Source organism: Mercenaria mercenaria, chromosome 12 (genome assembly GCF_021730395.1).
Source record: "Mercenaria mercenaria strain notata chromosome 12, MADL_Memer_1, whole genome shotgun sequence".
Taxonomy (NCBI): Eukaryota; Metazoa; Mollusca; class Bivalvia; order Venerida; family Veneridae; genus Mercenaria; species Mercenaria mercenaria.
This window is the reverse complement of record NC_069372.1, coordinates 33,304,332-33,328,528: the sequence shown is the minus strand read 5'-3', so window position 1 is coordinate 33,328,528 and position 24,197 is coordinate 33,304,332. Positions and strand designations below refer to the sequence as shown.

Below are 24,197 nucleotides of genomic sequence, written 5' to 3'. Positions count from 1 at the left end.
TTCGTAAGCCAGCTGGGTGGCCGGTTCACATGAAAGAAATGTACACCAACTTAAGCGGTTACGGGCAAGTGATGTGAAGTCAGTGAACTTTGATTAAACACTAACAGCGACCATTTTACAGCTACCACGACCATTGCGTTCACTGATAATACGACCATTGTTTCTATGGTTACAACGACCTTATCTTTCACTTATACCACAACCTTTGCTTTCACTTATACCACAACCTTCGTTTTATAGATACCACGACGTTTGCTTTTATAGCTACCACGACCTTTGCTTTCACTGATAATACGACCATTGTTTCCACGGTTACAATGATCTGTGCTCCCAAAGATTAAACAACATTTGCTTTCACTGTTACCACGATCTTTTCTTTTGCAGTTAAAGCGACATTTAGTTTCAAAGTTTACATGACGTTTGCTTTCACAGTTACCACAACCTTTGCTTCCACAGTAAAAGCGACATAGGCTTTGACAGTTACCATGACGTTTGCTTTTTTAGATACCACGACCTTTAAATGCTTTCACTGTTACCACGACCTTTGCTTTTACAGTTTCCATGACGTTTGCTGTCACTATTACCACCACCTTTGTTTTCACTATTACCACGACGCTTACTTTCACAATTACCACGACCTTTGTTTTCACAGTTACTACGAGGGGCAAGTGATGGAAAGTCAGCGCACTTTGCTTTTACAGTAAGAACGACATTTGCTTTGCCTGCTACCATGACTTTTGCTTTCACAGTTACCACGACCTTTTCGTTCCAAATTGTTTCACGAAACACGACGCTATTCACAGTTAACCAGGGCATTATTTCACAGTTAAAGCTATTTGCTTCCAAAGTTATCACGCGGATTGCTTTCACAGTTATCACGACATTGCTTTACAGTTATCACGACCATTGCTTTCACAGTTAACACGACCGTTGCTTTCACAGTTATCAGACCATTGCTTTCACAGTTACCACGACCATTGCTAATGAATTTGTTGTATTTTGTATTTCCCCTCGACCTGAAGAGGCTTCTCAAGTCCATTTATGAACGAAACACCAAAATATCACCGACGAAAATCAGATTGATTCGTATGGAAATTGTGCATAGAGTACCTAATGGATTCAAGAGAACTGCAAAAGAAAGTTCTAATCCTTAAAACGTGTGTGTATTCATAAAACTGCAGAAAAATATATTTGGAAAGAGTACATACTGGTTAAATTTTCTAACTCGTACCCATCATTGTAGTAAAACACTTGCCAACAAACTACAGCCCTAACACGGACAAATTTAAATGTGAATAACTGTAAGAGCAAATAGTTAAAATTATCACAAGTTTCTGTAGAAAATTTGAGACTCCCCAAACTACCCATAATGTAGTAGAATTACAACAATCTCAGCGTGGTAGGGTATGCAGGAATAGTAAATGCATGCCCCACTCGAACCTTCTCCGCTGTGATGCAGTCATGAAAGGAACGACCGTCTCAGAATGAGTAGCTTATGTCAATAAAAACAGGGATAGTATTGAGAGGAGTTTGCTGGACGTCAAAACGCTCCACCTATAGGTTGCACCGTGACGTAAATACATACGTACCCAGAGAAAGGGAGCGTTGTGCAACGTCTTTCGGTCTAACGACCTCAACTGTTGATCGTTGGATATAAATTTTGAAACACTGTAAATGAAAAACAAACAAAACAGCTATTGTATATAAGTTTTAATCGCGGCTTTAGTAATCGTGTATTTTGCACAGTCCAAATTGTGTTTTAACATGCCCTTACATTTCCTGCCAAAACCCTCGATTCTTTCCCAATACGCTTTTATTAAACACATATTGCAAAGTGGTAGAAATGTTTAATCCAATGTAAAATAATTATGTCATGTTACAGCATATCCAACATTTCTAGGCTTACAGTAAGTAGTCATCCCTTGCTTGTTACTTTTATTGCCTTTTATAAAAAAAAAATCTAAAAAGCATTCTAAGCGGTAATAAACGGTAAAAATGGGGGCTTATAGCGGGTATTTTTTTTTTTTTTTTTTTGAGGCCCCAATGGGTAACCCCGTTTATTCTCCCCGTCACATGGTTAAACATGGGTCGGGGAACCATCCCATGCTAACCTTACAAATACACACATACAAATGAGTAAAATGTAATATATAAAAAGAAACATAGGAAAAACAGATTCTGCAATGACAATGTTCAGGGGTGATAATTCTGCAATTATGTTTATGGTCTGAAGCCTCAAAACATAGTACAAAAAAAAATATACTACTAGTATATAAAAAAAAGACAAAAAGTCATATTCACTATTCATTTTTATTATAGCGGATATTTTGCACTTTTACAAAAGTTTCATTGAAAGAAAGGAGATATTTAATTGCAGCAATAAACTGAGAATCCATGAAATAATAATTAGGTTTATTCGTTCTCTAAATAAACAAATTATACTTTATGTTGTCTACTTCAAATTTGATATGTTTTTGGCTAAAAATTATCTTTCTTTAGAATTTAAGTTTGGTCATGTTATGAACATTAGAATATGAGGTTTGTTTCTAATGTAGGGATAACGCATGTTTTTTCGTGTTATAACATCTGCAGAATCCCGAGGGATTGGTTGGTATCCGACGTATTCCGAGGGATTCTGCAAATGTTATAAGAAAGCGTGTTTAAAACCAACGGTATTAAAATAAATGATGAAACTTATTTTATTGTGTGCAAAAACTAGAACGTGATAAAACTACATTCTTTACGCAGGACAGTTAAATGTGATTTAAACAATCAAGAAATAGAAAATAGAAGAATTATATTTGTTCAGTTTGCATTTATAACAAATAAGAAAAAAGAGGCAGATGGTTAACGTGTTTTAAACATGCATTAAGAAGAAATATTAACATTTAGTTATTTCAGTTAAAGCAAAAATTTAAGTCAATCAATAATAGAATAATAAGTAAACATGTAAAATGAATTAATATGCTTTGGCATTGAATTAATTAAACACAAAAATGCTCATCGCAAATTAATCTTGAACGTTAAAATGCTGATATAATTATAGCTCTGTTACACCTCAAAATGGTAGCAACGCATTTTGGTAGTCACTACCAAAATTCGGCCGAGTTTTGGTAGCGACAAAATGTGTTGCAAGGGTACATATGATGCGTTAAGGATCATGGAATGGAACGTTCTTTGGTAGTTTTTTTTCTTATCTACATCAGGGGCTGTGCCCATTTTTACATTACGCACAAAAGAGAGTTCCGCTCCCAAGATATGGTTTTCGTATAAAAACAACTAAGATTTATATTCCTGAGCGTGTGAAAGGGGCCTCAAACGACGCTTCATATGCAGTAACATTGTATTGTTTTGTTGTTTTAATGTTGTGCTAGTGTTGTTGGAGGGATTGTCCACTGAGATATTTTAAATCATGAACATGATGAATTCTGTAAAACGAAGTATAAATGTGTAGATGGCACGCGAGTCTTCCACCTAGATAATTTTATAAACATCCCAAATAAACATAAATGGTGAATTCTGTGCGTGTTTTAGGGGTATTAGGTTAATAATTCCGGCAAAAAAAGTTTTTTCTCTTTAAAGGTGTGGGTTTCGAGAGTCCGCCGCAGAAATCTTTGAAACACAACGTAAAAGAATGGTAAAATGTGGGCGTGGGCTTACTGGAATAATTTTCCAAAAGCTGGATTCTCCGTCATTAGATTTACAGATTCTTTTTTTGGTGGATAAAGGTTGCATGTCTACCTTGTATATACTTTTAAAGGTATTTTACAACCTGTCTTATGTGACCTCTTCTCGTGAATCTCCTGAATTTTAATCTCAAACAGTCTGTACTTACTTACGGGCGTTTGTGAAACCTGTCACAGGGTCATGCGATCGACGCATCAAATAATTGTAGTGAACAGTTGTGCCAAGTTCCGTCAATACCTCTCGATGTATGTCAAAGTTAAGAGTTGCATTGACCTCTCACGTGCGTTCCAATGGTCATGCTTGATTGAATCTAGAGCAGTTATATTTTCAAGGTCAAAAGGTCAAGGCCGAATGAGCGACTAAATTCCATTATGACTCTCTTTAATAATCTATAATATTATCCATTCGTCACAAAATATTCTTTTTGTAAATCATGAGATTATTATTAATACCGTTTTGCGTTGGATGTTTACATATCAAACTCATTTTGGTACTACATTTTTGTAAACTTCCAAATTGCGTTGAGTGTAACGCATTTTGGTAGTGATTATCAAAACTCGGCCGAATTTTGGTAGTGACTACCAAAATGCGTTGCTACCATTTTGAGGTGCAACATAGCTCTTTTTGCCTACATATTTACTGTCGTTTTCCTTCTATCACTAGCATTTTAATGTAAACATAAGATTGAACGTTGAGCCATTGAGGCAATTATTGAAAACATGGTTTATACCCGCTTAATTTCGGAAAAGTACGTAAATTTACGGAAGATACCGATCAAAGCTATATGATAATCGATTTTTCAGATAAGGTTTATTCAACAATAGTCGCGTTTAGTACAGATAGTTCGATATGCTGCAGAAAAGTTCATAACTCTATTCGTTTTTCACAAATATTTTCTTTAATAGTATCCACCAGGTCTTGAATGACAGTCTTTGGAATATACGTCTGGTGGTCCTTCTTTTCTAAACTGTTATCCTGATTCATCCATACGATGTGACGCAAACGCCGCCATTTTGACATGGCGCGAAAATGAGCGTTGGCAACAGACATGTAGTTTGGGTAAAGTTCGATCACACCAGATGTTTCAGGTAGGTAAAGTATATGCGAAAGTCCGGCACCGTGCATACCAATAAGAATATCAGTTCTAGACACGAGTTCGAGCTGCTCAACCATACTGAGTCGGTCGAGCTGTACACCATTCACAACCGCTTGAAAGTCAGCTTCTTTCACCGATCTCCAAACTTCCTCTTCGTTTGCAATTCGTCTGGAGGTGTATCCGGATGGATTCCTAGGATGGGCGATATAATGGCGTCTCCAGATAATGGTTATCCGTAATTCGTTACAATTTACCTCGTGATCGTCATTAATCTGAAATCGGTTCAGAACAAAATGACGGAACTCGTTAACAAAAGGCAGGTATTCAATCTGATGCTGATTTATATGACTTTTGTGTCCGAAACCATTCCAGATCATCTGTTCGTACTTCACTGGATCACTTAAACTCCCAACTCTGATTGGTACCCCGAATAGAATCTCCCATGCTGGATCAAAGTTTGACTTTGGATGGGCGTCGAGCCAGATTACCTCAAGATGGTATAGATCGATCTTGAATAGTACCATTATCAAGAATATATCATACCAATCCATTGTTGTATGATAAAAGTTTGCGTATTCGCGTCTTGCTGTAATAACAGCGATCCTATCTTGCTTTTTATGTGCATTTAATACATTTATGTCAGTTTCTTTCATTATGAGAAGACCATTCGTAAATTTCTGCAAAACTGTATTAAACTGTACGCCAGACAAGTCAAGTTCGTTAGAGTTTAAAACAAAATAACCTTTATCCAATTTAAATACTTCTTCCTCTTCAGTTTGCATAAAGACATCCTCTAACTCTTCACCCCCTGGTTTTCCATGACCAAATTTAGGATAAATTGTTACTTCTTTTAAAGAAATAAGACATTTTGATAGGCCATATGTCACAAAACACCCATTACAATAGTCCGTTTTTGTATGAAACCATTCTGGAATATTTTGAGGCATATATTCTCCTTCTTTTGATAGATATGCATACTCATCGCCGTCGTTTATCATAGCAACACTAGAAGTTTGTTCCTGTCCAGGCAATGCATCAAAACGAAACAGCACGCAGGTCTGCCCGCCAGATAGCTGCCTGGATACGCCTTTCGACAATGCACGACGCTCCTTTAATATATCTTGGCGCTTTTGTTCTGATTCCCTTTCCAAAATCACCATTTCTTCTTCAGAATTTAATTGTTTGCTGTCCTCAACAAGCACCAAGTCTGGCACGTATACAAGTACGTACATGATAGTTAATATTACTACAAAGGCTTGGAAAAAGCAAAATAAAGCAAGTCTGTTAACTATGATTTTCACTTTCATGGTCCAATTATTTGTCAGTTGCTTCAATAATATTTGATTTGTTTTGTTTCGCCTGTTTTTCAGTCCTGAAAAGGAAGTTCATGCCGTAGAAATATAAGTAATTATCAAAAAAGTTGTAAACCTCTACAAAAACCTGAATTCTTTACGATGAAGAAATAAGATCAAATATGATGAATTACAATGAATCTGATTAACCCAGTTACTAATATTGTGGTGATAATTACAAACAAAACACAGTTAAAAAGATGATTATTATAAGATGTCTACATAATTACAAAAGCTGCTAGACACAAACTTTATTTACACGAAGTTGAATGCTGTTTACTATTTATAAAACTAAATAAAAAGGTGCATACTTCCATATAGTCAATGTTCCGAATTGAATGTAGAATTGTAAGATTTTGTTTTGTGTTCATGATATTTGTAAACAGTAAGTTATAACCATTCACCATGTGAAAATATATTGACTGTACTTCGTGCGTGTTCAAGCCATTGTTTAAGTTCAATGTTACCAATCGATTAATTTCGTTTACGTTTACACCAGCCCTATTAACTAACCAGATATTTTATGTACTCTCTATAACCTTTACCCCATTTGCGCAGTTTAATTAACAAGGGTCTATACCAGGGCCAAAACGAAACTGAATCTGTTTTTATTTTTCTATTCGTTTGAAATTATTTACTTCCATATAGCACATTAGTTCTTCCGTTAAGCAGATGTTTTTATTGATATTTAATTAAGATCTTATGATAACGTGCATTCATAATATTACACACAATTATGTTTAATACATGTCTCCTTACATAAATCACCGCCCCAGATCGTGTGCTATATTACCGGTCTATATTCAACACATGTTTAGGTTATTAGTCAAAAATTTGAAAGTTTATTTCTGGTGCAATGTAATAAAATACTCCAGAGCTCGGGCAATAGTTTTAACTAACTTTAAAGACCGGCAAGCCACTTGGTAAATGTGTAGTATTATACATATATTGAATGGCTCGGGCAATAGTTTTAACTATTTACCGGCAAGCCACTTAGTAAGTGTGTAGTATTATACATATATTGAATGGTTCGGGCAATAGTTTTAACTATCGACCGGCAAGCCACTTAGTAAGTGTGTAATATAATACATATATTGAAAGGCTCTGAGGCCAATAGTCAAAAGATCTTAACTAGGTCCGAAGGACCAAATGCTAATTAATAAGTGTTTTATTATAAGACATCAGAAATAAATTGCATAGTTATTTAAAGTTTTGGCTGTAGCAATCCTGGGTTGAACTACTGGCCGGTCAATGGAATAAGCTATGGGCTAGCTATTTAAGAAAGGAGTCATGCAATGAATTTATTTATATTGTTAACTGGGTTTTGAGTCACATCGACAGTTCAGTGTTTCGACTACGAGGGGTGTTCAAATATGAATGCAACTAGGCCAGTTTTCAGAAGTGCTTCACAAACAATGCCAAAATAATTATCTCAATCCTTCAAAATACTCACCACCATGTGATATACAAAGTTTCAGTCTTTTTATCCAATTTTTAAAGGCGTTTGCGTAATCTTTTCGAGGTATACTGTTCAGACACTGGAAAATAGCCGAACTGAGATTTTTGCGCGTTTGATATTTACTTCCAGCAAGGTGTTTTTTGAGCCTGAAAATAGGAACAAGAGTGCCAGAATGTCACAATATACGCCCGTCACAGCAAATTTCTTTACACTTGCACCTGTATTTGCAAATGGAATTTAAATTTTATGGTTGTTTATTAATTATTGTAATTCTGTTGTTTTTCTAAATCCACATAAAAACTCCTTACCAGGTAGAGATACCTTAAAATACACCTTAAATTTGAAAGTAACATCAATGTTGTACCACAGAAAAGTGGTCTTGGTTTTTCCCTACGGTCAATTATAAAAAAGTTAAAATGTAAGTTATTTAAAGTAACAACTAAGTTAATCTTTAAAAAAAAAATCCAAAGAAAAAATTGTAAGTTCACACAAAAATCTCTGGACGCCGCCCGCCCGCCCGCCAGGAGCGTTCCCATAATACGTCCCGTTTTTCAAACGGGCATATAAAAAGTCACAAGGGGCAAGACCTGGCGGATTCGCGTTTTGTGTGACGAAGCATTGTCCTGCAACTACCTGACACCACGGAGGCCAGTTGCTGGTCGACGGTTTGCGAAATATCTTTTTTTCATTTATAAAGGACCTTGCCTTTGTAAAACTTGGCATTTACAGATTTACCCTTTCGTACGACAATTTGAATAGAAGGACCTTGATTTGTAAAGAAAATTACATACATTACCTTTTTGACGCTCATTGTTCGTTTTGCTATGCAAGGTCTTTGGCTTTCTTTGGTTGCCCATATTTTGTTCTATATCTTTCGCTTGGGCTCATAAAAGTGAACCCACGTCTCATCACCAGTGATGATATTTGCGAAAGATCGATTGTTGTATTTAGGGAACTGTTTCAACAATTGTTTGGCGATTCTTACCCGAGCAAGTTTTTGCTCTTTTGTAAGGAGATGGGGTATCCATCTGGCACTTATCCTTCTTATTTTTAAGGTTTCGATGGAGGCCTTGAGAAACAAAAATCAAACAACAACAAATCATAGAAAGAAAGAGTTGTTTGACATGAAAATTGAATTAATTTTCAAAGGGAGACAACTTTTTCTCAAAGATTACTTAAAATAATCGGAAAAAGTTGTTACCCTTTGAAAATGAATGCCATTTGTACTTAAAATAATCGGGAACAGTTGTCTCCCTTTGAAAATGAATGCCATATGTAAAGAAATAATGATAAACAATTGCTGAAAACTGTGTTCCACCTTGTTATGCGAAATTTCACCAATCGCACGCTATTGCAAATGCATCAAAACGAACATGTGTAACTGTTCTTTGAAAATGGTGAGTTTTAAAGGCGTTTAACTGTCCGGAAGTAGAGCCCCTTTAGGCAGCCCGTTTCCGGAATTTAATGTTTATATCAGTATACTGACACTTGTTTCGTAAAGTAATATACATGTTTTACATGCTGTTCAATTTTCATGTCAAACAACTCTTTCTTTCTATGATTTGGTGTTGTTTGATTTTTGTTTCTCAAGGCCTCCATCGAAACCTTAAATCACGTCTGAGAATTGTATGAGCAGCTCCTACTGAGATACAAACGCGTTTAGCTATATGCCTAGTTGTAAATCTTGCATCGTAGCAATCAAATCCTTTAATTTTTCAACTATTTTTGGCGAAGTTGCAGCTTTCGGACGGCGTGCATGAGGCGCATCTTTTAACTGAATCTACACCACTTTTAAATTTCTTACACCACCGTGTGACAGATGAAAAAGAAAGTTCATTGTTCCCATAAACACGACATATTTCATTAAACATGTCTTTCGCATGAATACCGATGTATAAACAGAGGTTCTTGATATAGGACCGTATCTGGTCAGTAAAAAGAGACCTTTTCCCAACCATTTTAGCTTTAGTGTACACGAGTAGATAGTGTTAATCGATCTATTGTCAAAGCTAGACTGAACGGATTTAAACATGTATTGTATCAATGGAGAGCTTACACAACCCTCTATGCGATATATGTACCTATTTCGTGCAAATCATGGTTAAAAGCGAGATATTGGCCTGGTTGCATTCATATTTGAACACCACTCGTATTATGGTACAATTGCTATTATCTGGTTCCAGTGTTGCATTATTACAGTATTTCTAACACAGATGCATACTGAGGTAAAACATTCGTCCTTCATGCTGGCTTTCTCTTATTGGAAATAATTCATCTTGTGGTGAATGTTAAAATGATTTTAAAATGGTTTGTTTTAATCTTTGAAAAAGGTCGACATGGAGAGGAGGATGATTCATGATTTTTTGGATGATAATGACAGTGTTGATGCTAGCGCTGCTTCTGTGGCTTACGATGATGATGATAATGATGATGATGAAGCAGATGATGATGAATATGATGATATCAACAAAAACACCATGCTGTATTATGTTTATTGTAAATTTTCTTTGATGAGGTAGAACAATCAATATCAACAATAGTATAAAGTTATCGTTTGTTGGTAATAAATTATCAAAATCATCATCTAACTTAATCTGAAATATTTTCAATAAAAAATAATTATGGAATAGAAACATCACTGATTTATTTACGATTTATTTAAGATTCCACTGTTAAATGCAGACGATGGTTAATTGACCAAAGATCTATAAAAACAGGTCTGAAACTCATAAAACAAAAAAGCGAATTATCGTTAACCCTTAAGGTAGTTCTGCACGTTTGATGAACCGGAAGTGATGGCTTAACGTCATTTATCCGGATAATGTAGAATAAAGCCTGGACTCGGCGTACGGAGACGAAAACCATTTTATGAATCAATGGCTAATCATGCGTAAATTTATTAAAATGGCAACATACTTATCTATCTAAACTTAAGATATGCTTTACAACACTTTTTTTGTAAAACATTGGACATGAAAATAATTTCTTAAAATCGGCTTGAAATGGACAGATCTCTTAAAACATGACGAACGCATAAATTATTTCATCATAATATAGGTCATGCGTTTGTATGTAGTTTCATTAAAATCTACGTTGTAGAACAATTTCTATTCGGGAAAAATTTAGTCAAAACTTGTGCGAAGTCCAAATGTTTCAAATCAGCCTAGCAAAAATCAAGCACACGACCGTATCTTTTTTATTTGCTGAATTTAATAAGTAGACTAGTATTCTGAAGTTTTGAAAAATCAGGGTTTAATTAAATTCTACATGGTAGAAAAAAGATTTTAATCCGAAAGTGCAAAATAACCGTAATTTAAATACTCAAACGCTAAAAAATAACGTAAATCATTTTTTACCGCATACATATTCTTACTAAGATATTCCGTAACACTGATGATTATCAAGGACAGGCTTACATTAGTTACATTAGTTAATATTATTAAACACTGTATATCTTATTTAAAAATGCCTCAATTTGCAAATGTCTATTAGAGTACGTTAAAAGTTCGATTACGAAATGGACGAAAAGACGAAAACAATCTGATCCTATCTCTGAAAATGCAAATACATGATTGCTAGATCTTTGGTAGCAATATTCGAGACTTTTGGTTTTTTGGTGCAAACGAAGACATCACGTCTTTTTCTCTGACAGGCATGAATTCGTTCAATTTCTTCTGTGATTTTGTAAATGCCATTTTCGTGCTTGTGTCTTGTAATTTTGAATATTGCATCCTGGATGAGAGCGCTTCTGGTTTGTCCGTTTCACAAGTCTCACATATATTTTGCAAATTCAGTTTGTCAGTTTTAAATTCTTTTTTCATTGCACTGTCCTTGTCGCCACGATTTTTTTCCTGTGAGTTCGTGTTACCATACGCTGTTTCTTCTATACGGTTTGACTCTGACAAGTGGCTCCTGAACGTTTCCGGTGCCGAATCCGACTCCGTTAGTCTGCTATCAAGTCTCGGTGTCATAATCTGCTTGTAGCGTCGCACTTTCTTTGATCCTGTTAGGTTAAGATTAAAAAAAGGAACATAAAACTTGCCACCAGAATATTGTAAAAGTATCATAATTTTCAAAACAATCCATACTGTCTCAAAAACCATTAATTTGCAACAAATATGATCATTTAATTTATTATTTTCGCACTGCCTCTACATTTCAAAGGCTAAATACCATGGAGGTAATATAGAGATATTACCTCCATGTAAATACGAAATGGTTCTTGTGCTATGACTTCCGCATTTCAAATGTTCAATCAAAATGCGTCTCATACTATGGCAACCTTCTAATCGATACCTACCTGTTGTCAAGTCACTAGCTTCCTGTGGAGACAGGAACCAACGAAGTTTTCGTTTGTCCTTTGGAATAATATCATTCAATTTCTTCGACGCCGTTGACACCCTTGCCTATAAAATACAAAAATAGAATAAAAAATAATATTCATAAGTTTAGATAATTTTTATGTTGATGTTCCAGCTTTTACTGCTGTAAAGAGGTCTTCAGTTACACGTATGGGTATTTTTGTGGGGCGTTCGGGAGCAGCCCGGTGGAATCCACCCAATAGGCAGATCGCAGTCTTTCTCACATGATATAATTCACTCACAATGGTGACTTTTTTGTTGGGTTTAACGGCACACCGGCACAATTAAATGCCATATAGCGACTTTCTATCTTTTCTTGGTGGAGGAAGACCCCAAGTGACCCTCCGTGCATTATTTTATCACGTGCGGGCACCTGGGTAGAACCACTGACCTTCCGTATGCCGGCTGGATGGCTTCCTCACGTGAAGAATTCTACACACAATGGTAACGGACTCGTTATTAATGAACTGGTGATATATATCTTTAGCTTCAATAATGACATTTACAACGCTATGATAAAAAAGATATAACAGCGCAACAAGGAGTCTTATATCATTTATAAACACGCTACAAACCTTTTTGTTGTCCGAAACTTCTCGGAAGATGTTTTCGGCGTCTCGCAGCATGTCATCGAGCAAAATAGTACTGGCAAGGTCAGGTGGTTTCCGGTTCACGTGAAATCTCCCGCGATAATCGATATCCTGCAAACTGAACAGGTCCTCCTCATTATCTTCCGATATTTCGCCTTTGTAGATGAAAGCACCGCTGTATGGGTCGAAAGTGTACTGAAAAAAATATTTGCACTACAGGAAATACTAAACGTGCATATGAAAAGCATATCAAGACAAAATGTTTTTTTCTAATCGAATAATTCCGACTTCAACGAACGAAGGTTATAACTAGTTTTACGACTATATTTATGGGCATAAGCGCAGGCTGACATAGATACAGTTAACAGTTATACAACCAAACAATGTGTCTGTGAGCACAAGACGTCATACAGACAGTTTACAGGTACAACCCTATGATGTATAAAGTGTAATTTAAGTTTTAATTAAATTCATCTATGGCAAAGACATAGATAATTTTGTGTAGATTTTTGTTAAGATTCAGTTACACATTCTTACCAAAGGGAGAAGCTTCCAGCCATGCGTAGCCACCAGATCTACAGCTTTGATGATGTAATCAATGGTTTTGTCGTCATAGAAATATGGCAGATTCACGCGCACGAAACCAGGTCTGTAAAAGAATCAATGGAAAGCATTTGTACATATTTCATCCACTTTTCACACCAATCACAGGATAGAATACAACTTCTTTTCCTATTATATTAAACTTAAATGAGATCAAAATCTAATAAAATTACAATGATCTGTGAAAATGTTTTTAGATAAGACTTGATTATAAACTATTGATATATATTATTAATTGCAAAGTTCAGCGTGAGCCACTTGTTTCCATACCTCATTATTCCTATTGGACTTTGTGGACAGTTCGATTCCATTCTACAAAGAGAAAGTATATGAATGAATATAGGAAATATGTATGACCAATTTGAAAATAGAACCGCAGTTTCGTAGCAAGTTTTAAAGGATTACTGTTTGATATACATGTATGTTCATTTAGGTAGATAATATCAAGACAAATGTAGAATAAACATGTAATAAAACTACAATAACGTACTCTCAGCAGTTTTATTTCCAAACAAATAAAAAAAATGCAAATAAATTAAGTAGATCGAGAGTTTTAAATAATCAAAATAACTTTATCTTTCTATTCTTTAAACATTGAACGACATGAGAAAACGTATATTTACTGACCCTGGTTGTTCGTTGGTAAACCATTTCAATCGTTTTGCCATTGGTTCAGATATTCCAAGCAAATCCTAGCAATAAGAAAATATAAACGCAAATATTATTATCCATTTCAGTTTATATAATTCTTAGCTCAGTAGGGAGGGCGCAGATCTACGGATAGCGGGGTCTTGAGTTCGATCCCCGGGCATGGCGTAAGTTCTCTTTGACGATTTAATAAAAGACATTGTGTCTGAAATCATTCCTACGCCACCTCTGATTTATGTGGGGAAGTTGGCAGTTACTTGCGGAGAATAGGTTTGTACTGATACAGAATCTAGGAACACTGGTTAGGTTAACTGCCCGCCGTTACATAACTGAAATACTGTTGAAAAACGGCGTTAAACCCAAAACAAACAAAGGAAGGAACAAAACAACGTCTCAGCTACTGTTAGAAATAATTAGATATCAATGACCCTGCTCAGAGAGGATTTCTTCAACATTTACAAACAAGTTGCATTATACATAACCAGCTCCTATGCTATTATGTCATTATAATCATACCAAACATTTTAGTGGTCCATTTGCTTACTTTATTGATTTTTTGCTTATTTTAGAAATGACAATATTTAAAAAAGGGGATGCTGTTGACAGAAGATATGTAACTTACATGACCGTAAGGTCCAGCACATGCGCAGCCACCACGAGACTGAATGCCAAAGAGATCATTTAAAAGTGTTGATATAAAGTTGTAATGCACGAATTTTCCTGTCTCTTCGTGGCGCACGATGAATGAAAAGATGGTTATCCTTTCAGCTGTGTGGCTTCCTAGGACAACGAGATTAGGATTCCTGTCCCAAACCGAAAATGCTCGGCTAAAATATACAAGAATTATTCATATATATATATATCAGAAAACAATACTGAGAATAGATTTGATGAAACATAAGGCAGTATAACCGGCAAATACAACTCTCGTATACTTTAAATAGTGACAGTTAACAGTTAGCTTGTTGCCTTGGTCCATGTCAGAACTATTCTAAATGCGCTTTATTTTTTTTAATCAATAAAGCAGACAAAACCATAAAAAATAATAAAAAGTTTTATTTTCAGGTCAAAGAATAAAGTCTGGGGGATCAGTGCTTTTCCTCCTGGGGACATCAAGGATCTTCAGAAAAACTTCATATTTGGTCTTGAAGAGAGTTTATTTAAATGCACCATTTACCAGCATAAATCCTCATCTCTGGTAGCAATGAGTTTCTCTGTTACAGCCGCCTTCAGTTGAAAGGCCAGTCCAGTGCGTATTGATTCAATAATTGCGGGTGTACCGCCTTCTTCCCGAGCCTCAATGTCGCTCGTGTAAGCATGTGTGTCTCTGGAGACCTAAGATAGAAGAAAGCAGGCTGATATATTTTTATAACCAACATGTCACATAACTTATCATGATGGCTTCAAATATAATGTCGATATATTACGTATCTGTAAAAAATAATTGAATGCGAGCGTTACCAAATATATAGTTGTCTATTTGATTTGATATTGTAAAAGATAAAACCTAAACATTAAACTGGCACATTTCTAGACCTGCACATTAGATTCAGCATTATATTAAATGTCACAATCAAGGTTTACAAATTAAAACACTCTTTTTATTTGTGAAATGTATCCTGAAAATATGTCAATGTTATATTTTGACCATGTGTCTTGCTGAAAGTGAAAAATGGGAAATGCAAAAAGCATAAAAATGTAAGTAGCTATAATCACAAACCTTGACCGTAACATTTAGAATAAGGCTATTACAGTTGCTGTCTGTTGTTTCAGACAAAAGGTGTAGCTCTTATGGAGAGCTGCTACAGAAGACAACATTGTCACATTGTCCACTTTAATTTATTTTACACGAACGGAATACTTACATAAACCACAGTCCCTCCACCAACTCTGTCAGGTACGTTATTTCTGAACATCCATTTCTTTGCCACAACAACTCCAGGTGAGCCTGGCCCACCGACAAACTTGTGTGGGCTAATGAACACTGCATCTTTACAGCTGTTTATAGATAAACAAAATATGGCAATAAGATATATCTAGAGAAATTAAATATTTGAGATATTCATCCTCTGTATCGCACGGTGCCCGTAAAGTGACATATGAAACTTTTATTTATTTATCTTTTACAAAAAAAATCGTTTTTACGAAATCTTATATCGTAAAAAAACGAAATCTTATTTCGTAAAAACGAAATATTATTGTGGGAAAAAAGGAAATCTTATTTCGTAAAAGAGAAATCTTATTTCGTAAAAGAGAAATCTTATTTCGTAAAAACGTAATGTGTTTCGGTAAACCGAAATGTTATTTCGTAAAAACGATTTATTATTTCGTAAACGAAATCTTATTTCGTAAAAAGATAAAAAAAAAAAGAGTTTCACATGTCACTTTTCAGGCACCGTAATATCGGACGTTATAACACAAGATTTTTAAGTTGATTATGCGTATAAAAGTATATTCATTGCTTTCAAAGACAATTTTAAAAACTGACACCATTTGTCATACAAAAGCTATGACGTCAGAAAAATCAAGATAAGACATCACTATGAAATAGAGATATTCAGACCAAAACCACAGCCGTGAATTATGGCGCTTTAGATATTCAAATTACCTCTTTTTTGAAGAGTTCATATTGATATCAAGGTATGGTCCCCCACCGGCGTAATCAAATGCCACGAGGGCCCCATACTGATGGGCTAGAGAGGAGATCTCGTCTGTATTGGTAACTATTCCTGTCACATTACTGGCAGCAGATACACACACCAGCATATGTCGCTTTTTGTCTTTCCAAAACTAGAAGTACAAGTTTGTGCAAAAAAGTGACATGTTTTTATTTTCAAAAATCTTCTCTCAAAATTGGCAATTCTGACTAAAAATAAATTGTAATTGTTAAATAATAGCAATAAAAGAAATACAAAGATCTCCCAAAAATAAAATGCAGAAACAGGTAATAAAATACAAACTATGTAAAATATCTAAAGGCATTGTCATACTGTTGCTGTTTCTTTCAATTTTTTAACTTTTTGTCTTCATATTCTTTACAAAAATATGGCGGTGAAAGCTAATCATTTTTTATCCTGCGAGTGGTATCCATAGCCTCAGAGTTGCGACAAAATGTCAACTTACTTTTAACTCTGTCTCCAAGTGGTCAGTGTCAATTAATCCGTCGTCCTTATCTCGTACACGTACCACCTAAAAAGAACGAACAATGATGAGTCTAGACATTCTATTAGTTTGTTTGTGTGTATATAAGTTTAATTATAGTCGCCACCGGTAACCCATATGGGGACTCCTCCAGAAGACTGTTAGTAATATTAGTGGGAGGATAGTGCAAGATACAATAGACGCTCCAATTCCGGAAGCTTCCCTGGTTCTTAAGCGTGCCAGGTGTAAAGCATCCATACATGGGACTCTATCCAAATGTTAGTAATTTTTAGCTGGAGAAGCGGGGGGCTTGAACTCATGACCCCTGGTTTCGTAGTCAGATAGTGTTATCGCTGGACAACTGCGTCCGCTCTGACATTCTGTTAGTAAGACGGACAAAGGTTTTATAATTTCGGATACGCTTGAAGGGGTATCTGTTATAAGGGTAAAGTACACACACATATTGCATAATTCATATCGGCAGATTTTTGTAAAAATGTTCAGTGTTACGTTACCAGAAATTATAATATTACGTTACCATAAATTTCATATCAACGTTAAAATTTAAATTTAGACTTACTGTCGTGCCGAATTCTTTCCAAAGTAACATGTTGGCATGGTGCTCGTAGGGTCCAATCAGAACCACCTGCAACAAGATATTTAACACCATACAGATAGTCTTCAATGTGTTTGTTTATTGCACACAGCTTCGTGGTGCAGGATAAACGATTGTAAATTTGTTTCCATTGATCGGCAGTTTTTTCTCTCATGTTTTATATGTAGAAGTGTAACTGACTTCAAAGAAGAACAAAATTATGAAATGAATAATGGAATCATGATTTACAGACATATTATAAAATGTATAAAATGACATTATTCTCACCGTTTCTTCTGCTACTCTAGGTTGGTTGATTTTCAGTCCCCAAGCAATTTTATGCAAACCCGCTGTAGCGCCGCTTCCAGTAAAAATCACAACATCATCTTTTCCCGCGTTCACACATTTTCGAATTATCGACCTAAGAGTATTTAATAATATATGGTTAAAATGGAATTCTTCGCTGAATCTATTTTGAAAGACAATTAAATCGTTAATACATTTTGTAATAGGGTTGCCCACGTGACATGGTTCCCGACTGTTTAAAATATCTCCCATACGATCTATTGGCTGTTTTATGCCTTTGTAAAAAAAAAAAACATATTTTTACATATACCTCTTCCAAATTACAGTCAAACCTGATAAAGATTAAGTGCGGACAGACATCACCACGAGTTTCATTTACGGTGAATATATGTGCATGTTTTTTGCCCTGTGAATAAAGGCCACTTGCCTGTTAAAGACAGTGAGTGTTTGTTTGCTGGTGTGTAGCCATTATAATATGGTTTGACTAATATAAATAAAATATGTATAAACTGTTGTTTTATTATGCTACAACATTTGAAGTACCTCGCTTCTTCTCTAAATCTAGAAGTCTGTCGGGCGTTTCTTCCGGTCTCCGAGTGTGTGTTGGCATAGAACGGACAGACGAATGTCCGTATATAATCTTCTATAAATGTCAAGGATCGACCAGAAGCCGTATAGTCGCAATAGACCGCTACAAGAACAAATATTTGAGAGCTTTTTATATTATTAAGCAGACCTTTGCTATGTAGCATTCGAAAGTTCAAAATACCATAAATAAAATTTAGACCACCTGTGAACAATTGCAATTTAATCTATCTCTAGATCACTAGTCTCGTTTCTGTTCAAAATAGTTGACGGGTATATAGTCCTCTATATTCAACGCCAAAATGTGATTTTTATATTATAAACAAGCTGGCTACAAATTAAGATCATAAGAACAATAAAATTGTAACTGATAGATTAAGTTCCATGCCATCATTTACATACTTATTCATTTATATTTCCATCAGTTATTGTTAATGCATTTAAATGTACATATCACACTATGAGAAATAAAAATATTACCTCTTTTGGGTCCAAATGGCCCACTTATCGTTATGTTGTTTCCAATAACATTTTCCTGTATATAGTTCAAGATCGGAAAATCTTCGTACCGTACTTTTCCTTCACACTAAAATATATATCCGGTTTATTTATGCTATATTATAACAACAAACTTTATTTGATTCAATGGGTTAATTATAAATATGCTGCAAAATGATAATTATTATTGACACAAATTTCCTAACAATCGCTGTTGTTGAAGACACTGTACAATTACTGTATATATGAGAACTTATCGATACTGACCCATGGCGTACCCCGATCATTTTGATTTCTAGCTCCGCCCTTTGGTTTTTATGACGTGACTATGTTAAGGCCGATAGAAATGACTATATTATATATTTAACATAAAATAAGTTTTGCATTTGCATAGAAGATCGTACTGGAAATAAGTTAAATGTATATTACGTACTCTTAATATGTCACATTTTCAAAAACAATTTATTACTATTTTATTATTATTACAGTATTCTATACATAAAACGGCAAGATTATGGTTTAAAATGATTGATGAATACTTAAAGGGTTTACGATCAAAGTTTAAATGATGAGATGTTATCTGGGCTGTGGGCACCCAGGGCTTTCAACAAACAAAAGGCAGAAAAGGAGAGATGAAAGAGGTCCTGTTACAAAACACCTGTCGATAACCACTAGGAATGTAAACAATTAGCGTTCATATTCTGTAATGTCTCATTGTGGGCCGTCACACAAAGTGCTTATCTATTTAGTTTTTTTTTCTTCTTTAAAATTCTGGATAGTGCATTAAATAGCATTTCTGTGTAGAAATTTAAAAAAAAATATCCGTACGTACTTTTAGGATTAACAAAGGTAAACAGTTACTTGAATTCAGGACAACAAAAACAACAAATAAACGAACGGTCCGTTTTGATGTGACAAGTCACAAACAAAAACTTACCGTATTCTCTCGCCTGAGATCTGCTGATGAAAATGGCAAAGATATACTTTCATATGACCCCGCAGGTGATTGCTGAAAAAAAACACAAACACGTGCAAGGGCGCCATGTAGCAAGGTACAATTGCAGCGTATTTATAGATATACTTTAAGGTGTTTGCAGGCAATAATGTAAATTATGTAAAAAATATTTCACATTTAACATTATGTTTTCATTTAAAAAACGTAATTGTATATGGTATAAATGAATTCAAGAATACAGATTTTACCATAGATTAGCAACAAGACTAGCAATAAAAATCAGTTCGAAAAAGAAATAGTTTAATGTTAATTCTCGGTGTATTCTGGAGATTTTCTCACCGAAAACGAATTTATGATAATCATAATAATTACATTGATATCGATTCACTTGAATTGAAATATTTTGAAAAATATATCATAGTCTAACAGCAATTCTTTTTATACCTAACTATCAGTATATCAAAACCCTTTCAAGAATTTCTTTAAAAATGGTGTTGTTTTTTCTATATATAATGTGCGAACTTTCTCTTCGACCAATGAAACATTTTGTGGGGAATGACTGAAACTGAGAACATATATCCGTATTTATGCGACATTGATTTATTGACATGGAATGTTTCTTGCATTGCTAATTATTAACTGGGCCTAAAAATATTGTTTGTTTCCGGTAACATGCCCAAAATATATAGGGTAGGTAGGTAGGATTCTACAATGGAGTTACAATGAAGAAAGAGCAATTTCCCTTGAAAAGTATACTAAATACCGAAGACATCGAAGATATTTTTCCAACGCCATAAAAACATTTAGGGTCGCGGCATATTTTTAGAGTAGATCAGGATACCGGAAACAAACAATTTCTTAAATAGATGATGATACAGTTTGATTTTATTTAAATTTTGACGTCAACAATATATCTATGTGAGCGCACGCTCTTTTTCACAAAAAGGACTTCCAGTAATGTTTAAGATATTTGCAAAATAACATATGGTGGATTAGCTGCTATGGTCATTACAAACATACAAGCCAATCAGACCATTTATTGTATACTTACAATTCCAATACTTTCTTTTCCATTTTTCTCAGATTTTTCGTGTTCATGTTTTTCGGACTCTTCCTTCAGTTTTTCAGAAATATGATTCTGAGCTTTAACTTCCTTGCTTGGAATCGGATCAACTTTTTTCTGTTTCACTTCAGTTTTCACTTTTACATATTTGTATCCTCCACCGACTCTCTTCTTCACTACTTTAAATCCGGTCTCCTCCATATTTGTGACGTCATCACCCCCGTTCGACATGTTCTTCACTTGCACTGATTCCTTGCTAATTCGCATAAATAGAAAGAAATGCAGTTAAGCTAACGTTTCTTCAACATTTTCAAGTTTTTAGTGCTGATGGATACGGTGTTTCGTTTGGACCATCGACATTTTTATTTCCGAGCCCCATATCTCGAAAAGTTGAAATCACGAAACTACGATAATGAAAGTTGAAAACACGATGATGAAACTACGAAACCACGATGATGAAACTACGAAACCACCGTGATGAAACTACGAAACCACGATGGTGAAAATGCGAAATGATATCGCGTTTTCTTTCTCGTGTTTCGTAATTTCGACTTTCACCATCGTAGTTTCGTCTTTTCGCCAACGTGATTTAGACTTTCGCCATCGTGGTTTCGACTTTCATCATCGAAGTTTCGTGATTTCGTCTTTCGAGGTATGGGGTTCAGGAATAAAAAAATTGATGGTCCAAACGGAACACCTTAATAGATGGAAGAGATTACAAACGTTTAATTTAAAACGATTTTTTTTCTCATATGTTTTTATCACATGAAACAGAGCCAGTTCGTAAACGGAGGTTATTTGGAGTTACCGTCTAAATATAAATGTGTTTTGAGAACAACCAAATTACGTAAATACGAATAATGATGCGCTTTAAAGTAATACATTGTTTTAAACAGATTGTTTTGTTTCAAAAATCAATCTTTAAGAATCAAACTGTCTATATGCTGCCAATGCTTGGATCACATATTCTGCTATTTGTGAAATTTCATGAAAGATATATGCATTACTGACACTTACATGTACTCGCAAATCCTATCACTAAGTCTGAAATTGTTATAAACTTATTAGTTGAAATATGTTTTCTAAAGTAATTCCTTCAGATCACATGTAACGTATGCTGCAGTTTATGTATCATTCTTTCAATTTTATATGATAGCTAAAACAAAAGCTTCCACTTAATGACTGACATCATTCTATCTAGTAGGACAGTTTAGACCCCCCGGATGCAAATTAGGAAAGACAGCCGACTGTTGCATGTGTGTGTCCAAATGTATGCGATAAAACTAGCACGATTGTCATGCATTTTTCACAAAGAGTGAGAGAGATAGCTCTAGTTTGCGCAACAAGACATGCAATATGATTAACATGGTGGATCTAAACCATTGTAGAAAATACGAAACATTGAAACATTTGGTTTAGCGGTGTTATGAATACAATACTTCGGATTACTTTGACTTATTGTTTTGACGGCAGATCAAAGGCGATCCTGATAATTTCAGTTAATTTGATTAATTGTATATTGTGAATGAATTGATTCTTATATTTTTGGGCATCTAAATAAAGTAATCACAAATGTTTATCGGTGTTCTTTGTGTACCAGTGAACTATCAAATTATAGATTAACGCGATACCATCGCTCAGATAATGTGGTCTGCATGAATGAATGATCAGTTGGAAAACAGACGCTCAGATTCAATTAAAGATATTTTAATTCAGCAATTCAAGCGTTTACAATAAAATCTGTCATGACATTTTCAAACTTATGCGAATATTTTTGAAACTTACTGAACTGAAGTTTACCCCATGGATGGTATGTACGGGTACAGGCTTACGCTGTATAAAATTTCATTATGATAAGTGTACGCTTATTGTTTTTGAAATATTTTGATGGATGAAAATTGCGCACAGTAGGGGTAGATAGATTTCATCTAGGGTGATGTCAAATCAGTTGCTGGACATAAAGGATTATTATTTATACAAATAGTCTCACACACCGGTATGCCACTGTCTGGCTGTCTTAATGTTGACATTCTCTCAGATCTGTACTTTAAATTCCACAAGTGCACATTTTAAAGGCAACGCGGTGGGCGCAGATTTGATCTCTGCTGGGATCACGCTTGCACATTATCCTGATACCTGCTCTGGTTCTTAGGTCATAAAAGTGTATCATTTAACGAAATATATGTTGAAAAATCAGCCCTAAGGACGTTCTTAGTTCCTTTCCTTCATTTTGTGCCATTCAGCAGTTTTTGGGGGGAAAACAACACGGTTATAGATGAAAAATGAAAACACAAGTAATTTTGACAGACTCGCGTTGCGGAAGATCCCGAGCGTCAGCCTAGAACCTGAGATATTCTGCAGACCGGATGGAAATAGTGCTCTATCAGGTTTCGAGCCCATGTCGGTGAGGGGCCAATGATTCAGGAGTAACAAACCTGAACCAGTGTTTACAAATCATTATGCGTGTAGAACAAACTATAACTCCACCAACCCAAACAAAACTTTTTACCCTGGACAATCTACTATCACACTTTCTCCTTCGCCCATTTCAACACAGACGGACACAATAGTCATTTTTTTCTAACAAATCTGACAAAAACGCATAAAAAGTCTAATTTGATTAACATAGTGCAAGGTATCAAATTTATATTTCTCAACAGTTCACCGTTAGGCCATACCAAATTGATATGTCGTTCGTCGGAACTACCGCATCAATAATTTCATTCCCGAGAAAAAAAAATAAAAATCACCCGCCGCACGTACATAAAAATCTCCGAAAAAAAAAATTTTTTTCCCGATTACGCGGTCCGGAATAATAACGGCAAAGCAGGTTTTATCGCTGTTTTAATGCGTCAAAGTGATATTGATCGGATTTCATGCATCCGTAATACATGTTACTGATGACCAAAACTCAAAAAGTCAGGAATTATGGTGTTGTTCATCATTTGTTTTAAATCTGGAGTGTCTGTGCTAGTGCCACACATGGCCTTCGATGTGTCGGTAGGTAATAAAGTAGGCACGTTCTACTTTTGTTCAATACAGTGAAAGGAACGAATCCCGACTTGTAAGACGTGCACGGGGATGCAGTTAAAAATATTTGGAAATATTGTTCAGATATAGTTTTCAAACCATTTGTTATCAGTTGTTTAGTTCAGTATGTTATATCTAGAGCCCAAAGCTGAGGCCGACTACTATCTTAAAAAAATGTTTGTTCACAGATCCTGACCGACCTATCACATTGTCTAGGTCAAATCTTTT

General features: G+C 35.1%; 2 protein-coding genes across 2 annotated transcripts; both read right to left on the bottom strand.

Moving 5' to 3' along the window:
• Nucleotides 1–1,768: 1,768 nt before the first annotated feature.
• LOC123534390 (uncharacterized) lies at nt 1,769–6,580 on the bottom strand. The gene is made up of 2 exons (XM_045316619.2): nt 6,447–6,580; nt 1,769–6,155 (listed from the first exon to the last, which is right to left on the bottom strand). The coding sequence occupies exon 2, from the start codon at nt 6,088–6,090 to the stop codon at nt 4,552–4,554; it is 1,539 nt and encodes a 512-aa protein (XP_045172554.2). The 5' UTR covers nt 6,091–6,155; nt 6,447–6,580; the 3' UTR covers nt 1,769–4,551.
• Nucleotides 6,581–10,072: 3,492 nt separating this feature from the next.
• On the bottom strand, nt 10,073–22,138 carry LOC123534188 (uncharacterized). Its single transcript, XM_045316309.2, has 18 exons — nt 21,957–22,138; nt 20,928–21,195; nt 19,859–19,930; nt 18,904–19,009; nt 18,382–18,529; nt 17,821–17,953; nt 17,518–17,583; nt 16,920–16,985; nt 16,405–16,586; nt 15,662–15,794; nt 14,974–15,131; nt 14,419–14,623; nt 13,776–13,840; nt 13,419–13,460; nt 13,083–13,194; nt 12,531–12,740; nt 11,895–12,000; nt 10,073–11,597 (listed from the first exon to the last, which is right to left on the bottom strand). Exons 2-18 carry the CDS (start codon nt 21,168–21,170, stop codon nt 11,170–11,172), a joined length of 2,475 nt encoding a protein of 824 aa, XP_045172244.1. The 5' UTR covers nt 21,171–21,195; nt 21,957–22,138; the 3' UTR covers nt 10,073–11,169.
• Between the last annotated feature and the right edge of the window lie 2,059 nt (nt 22,139–24,197).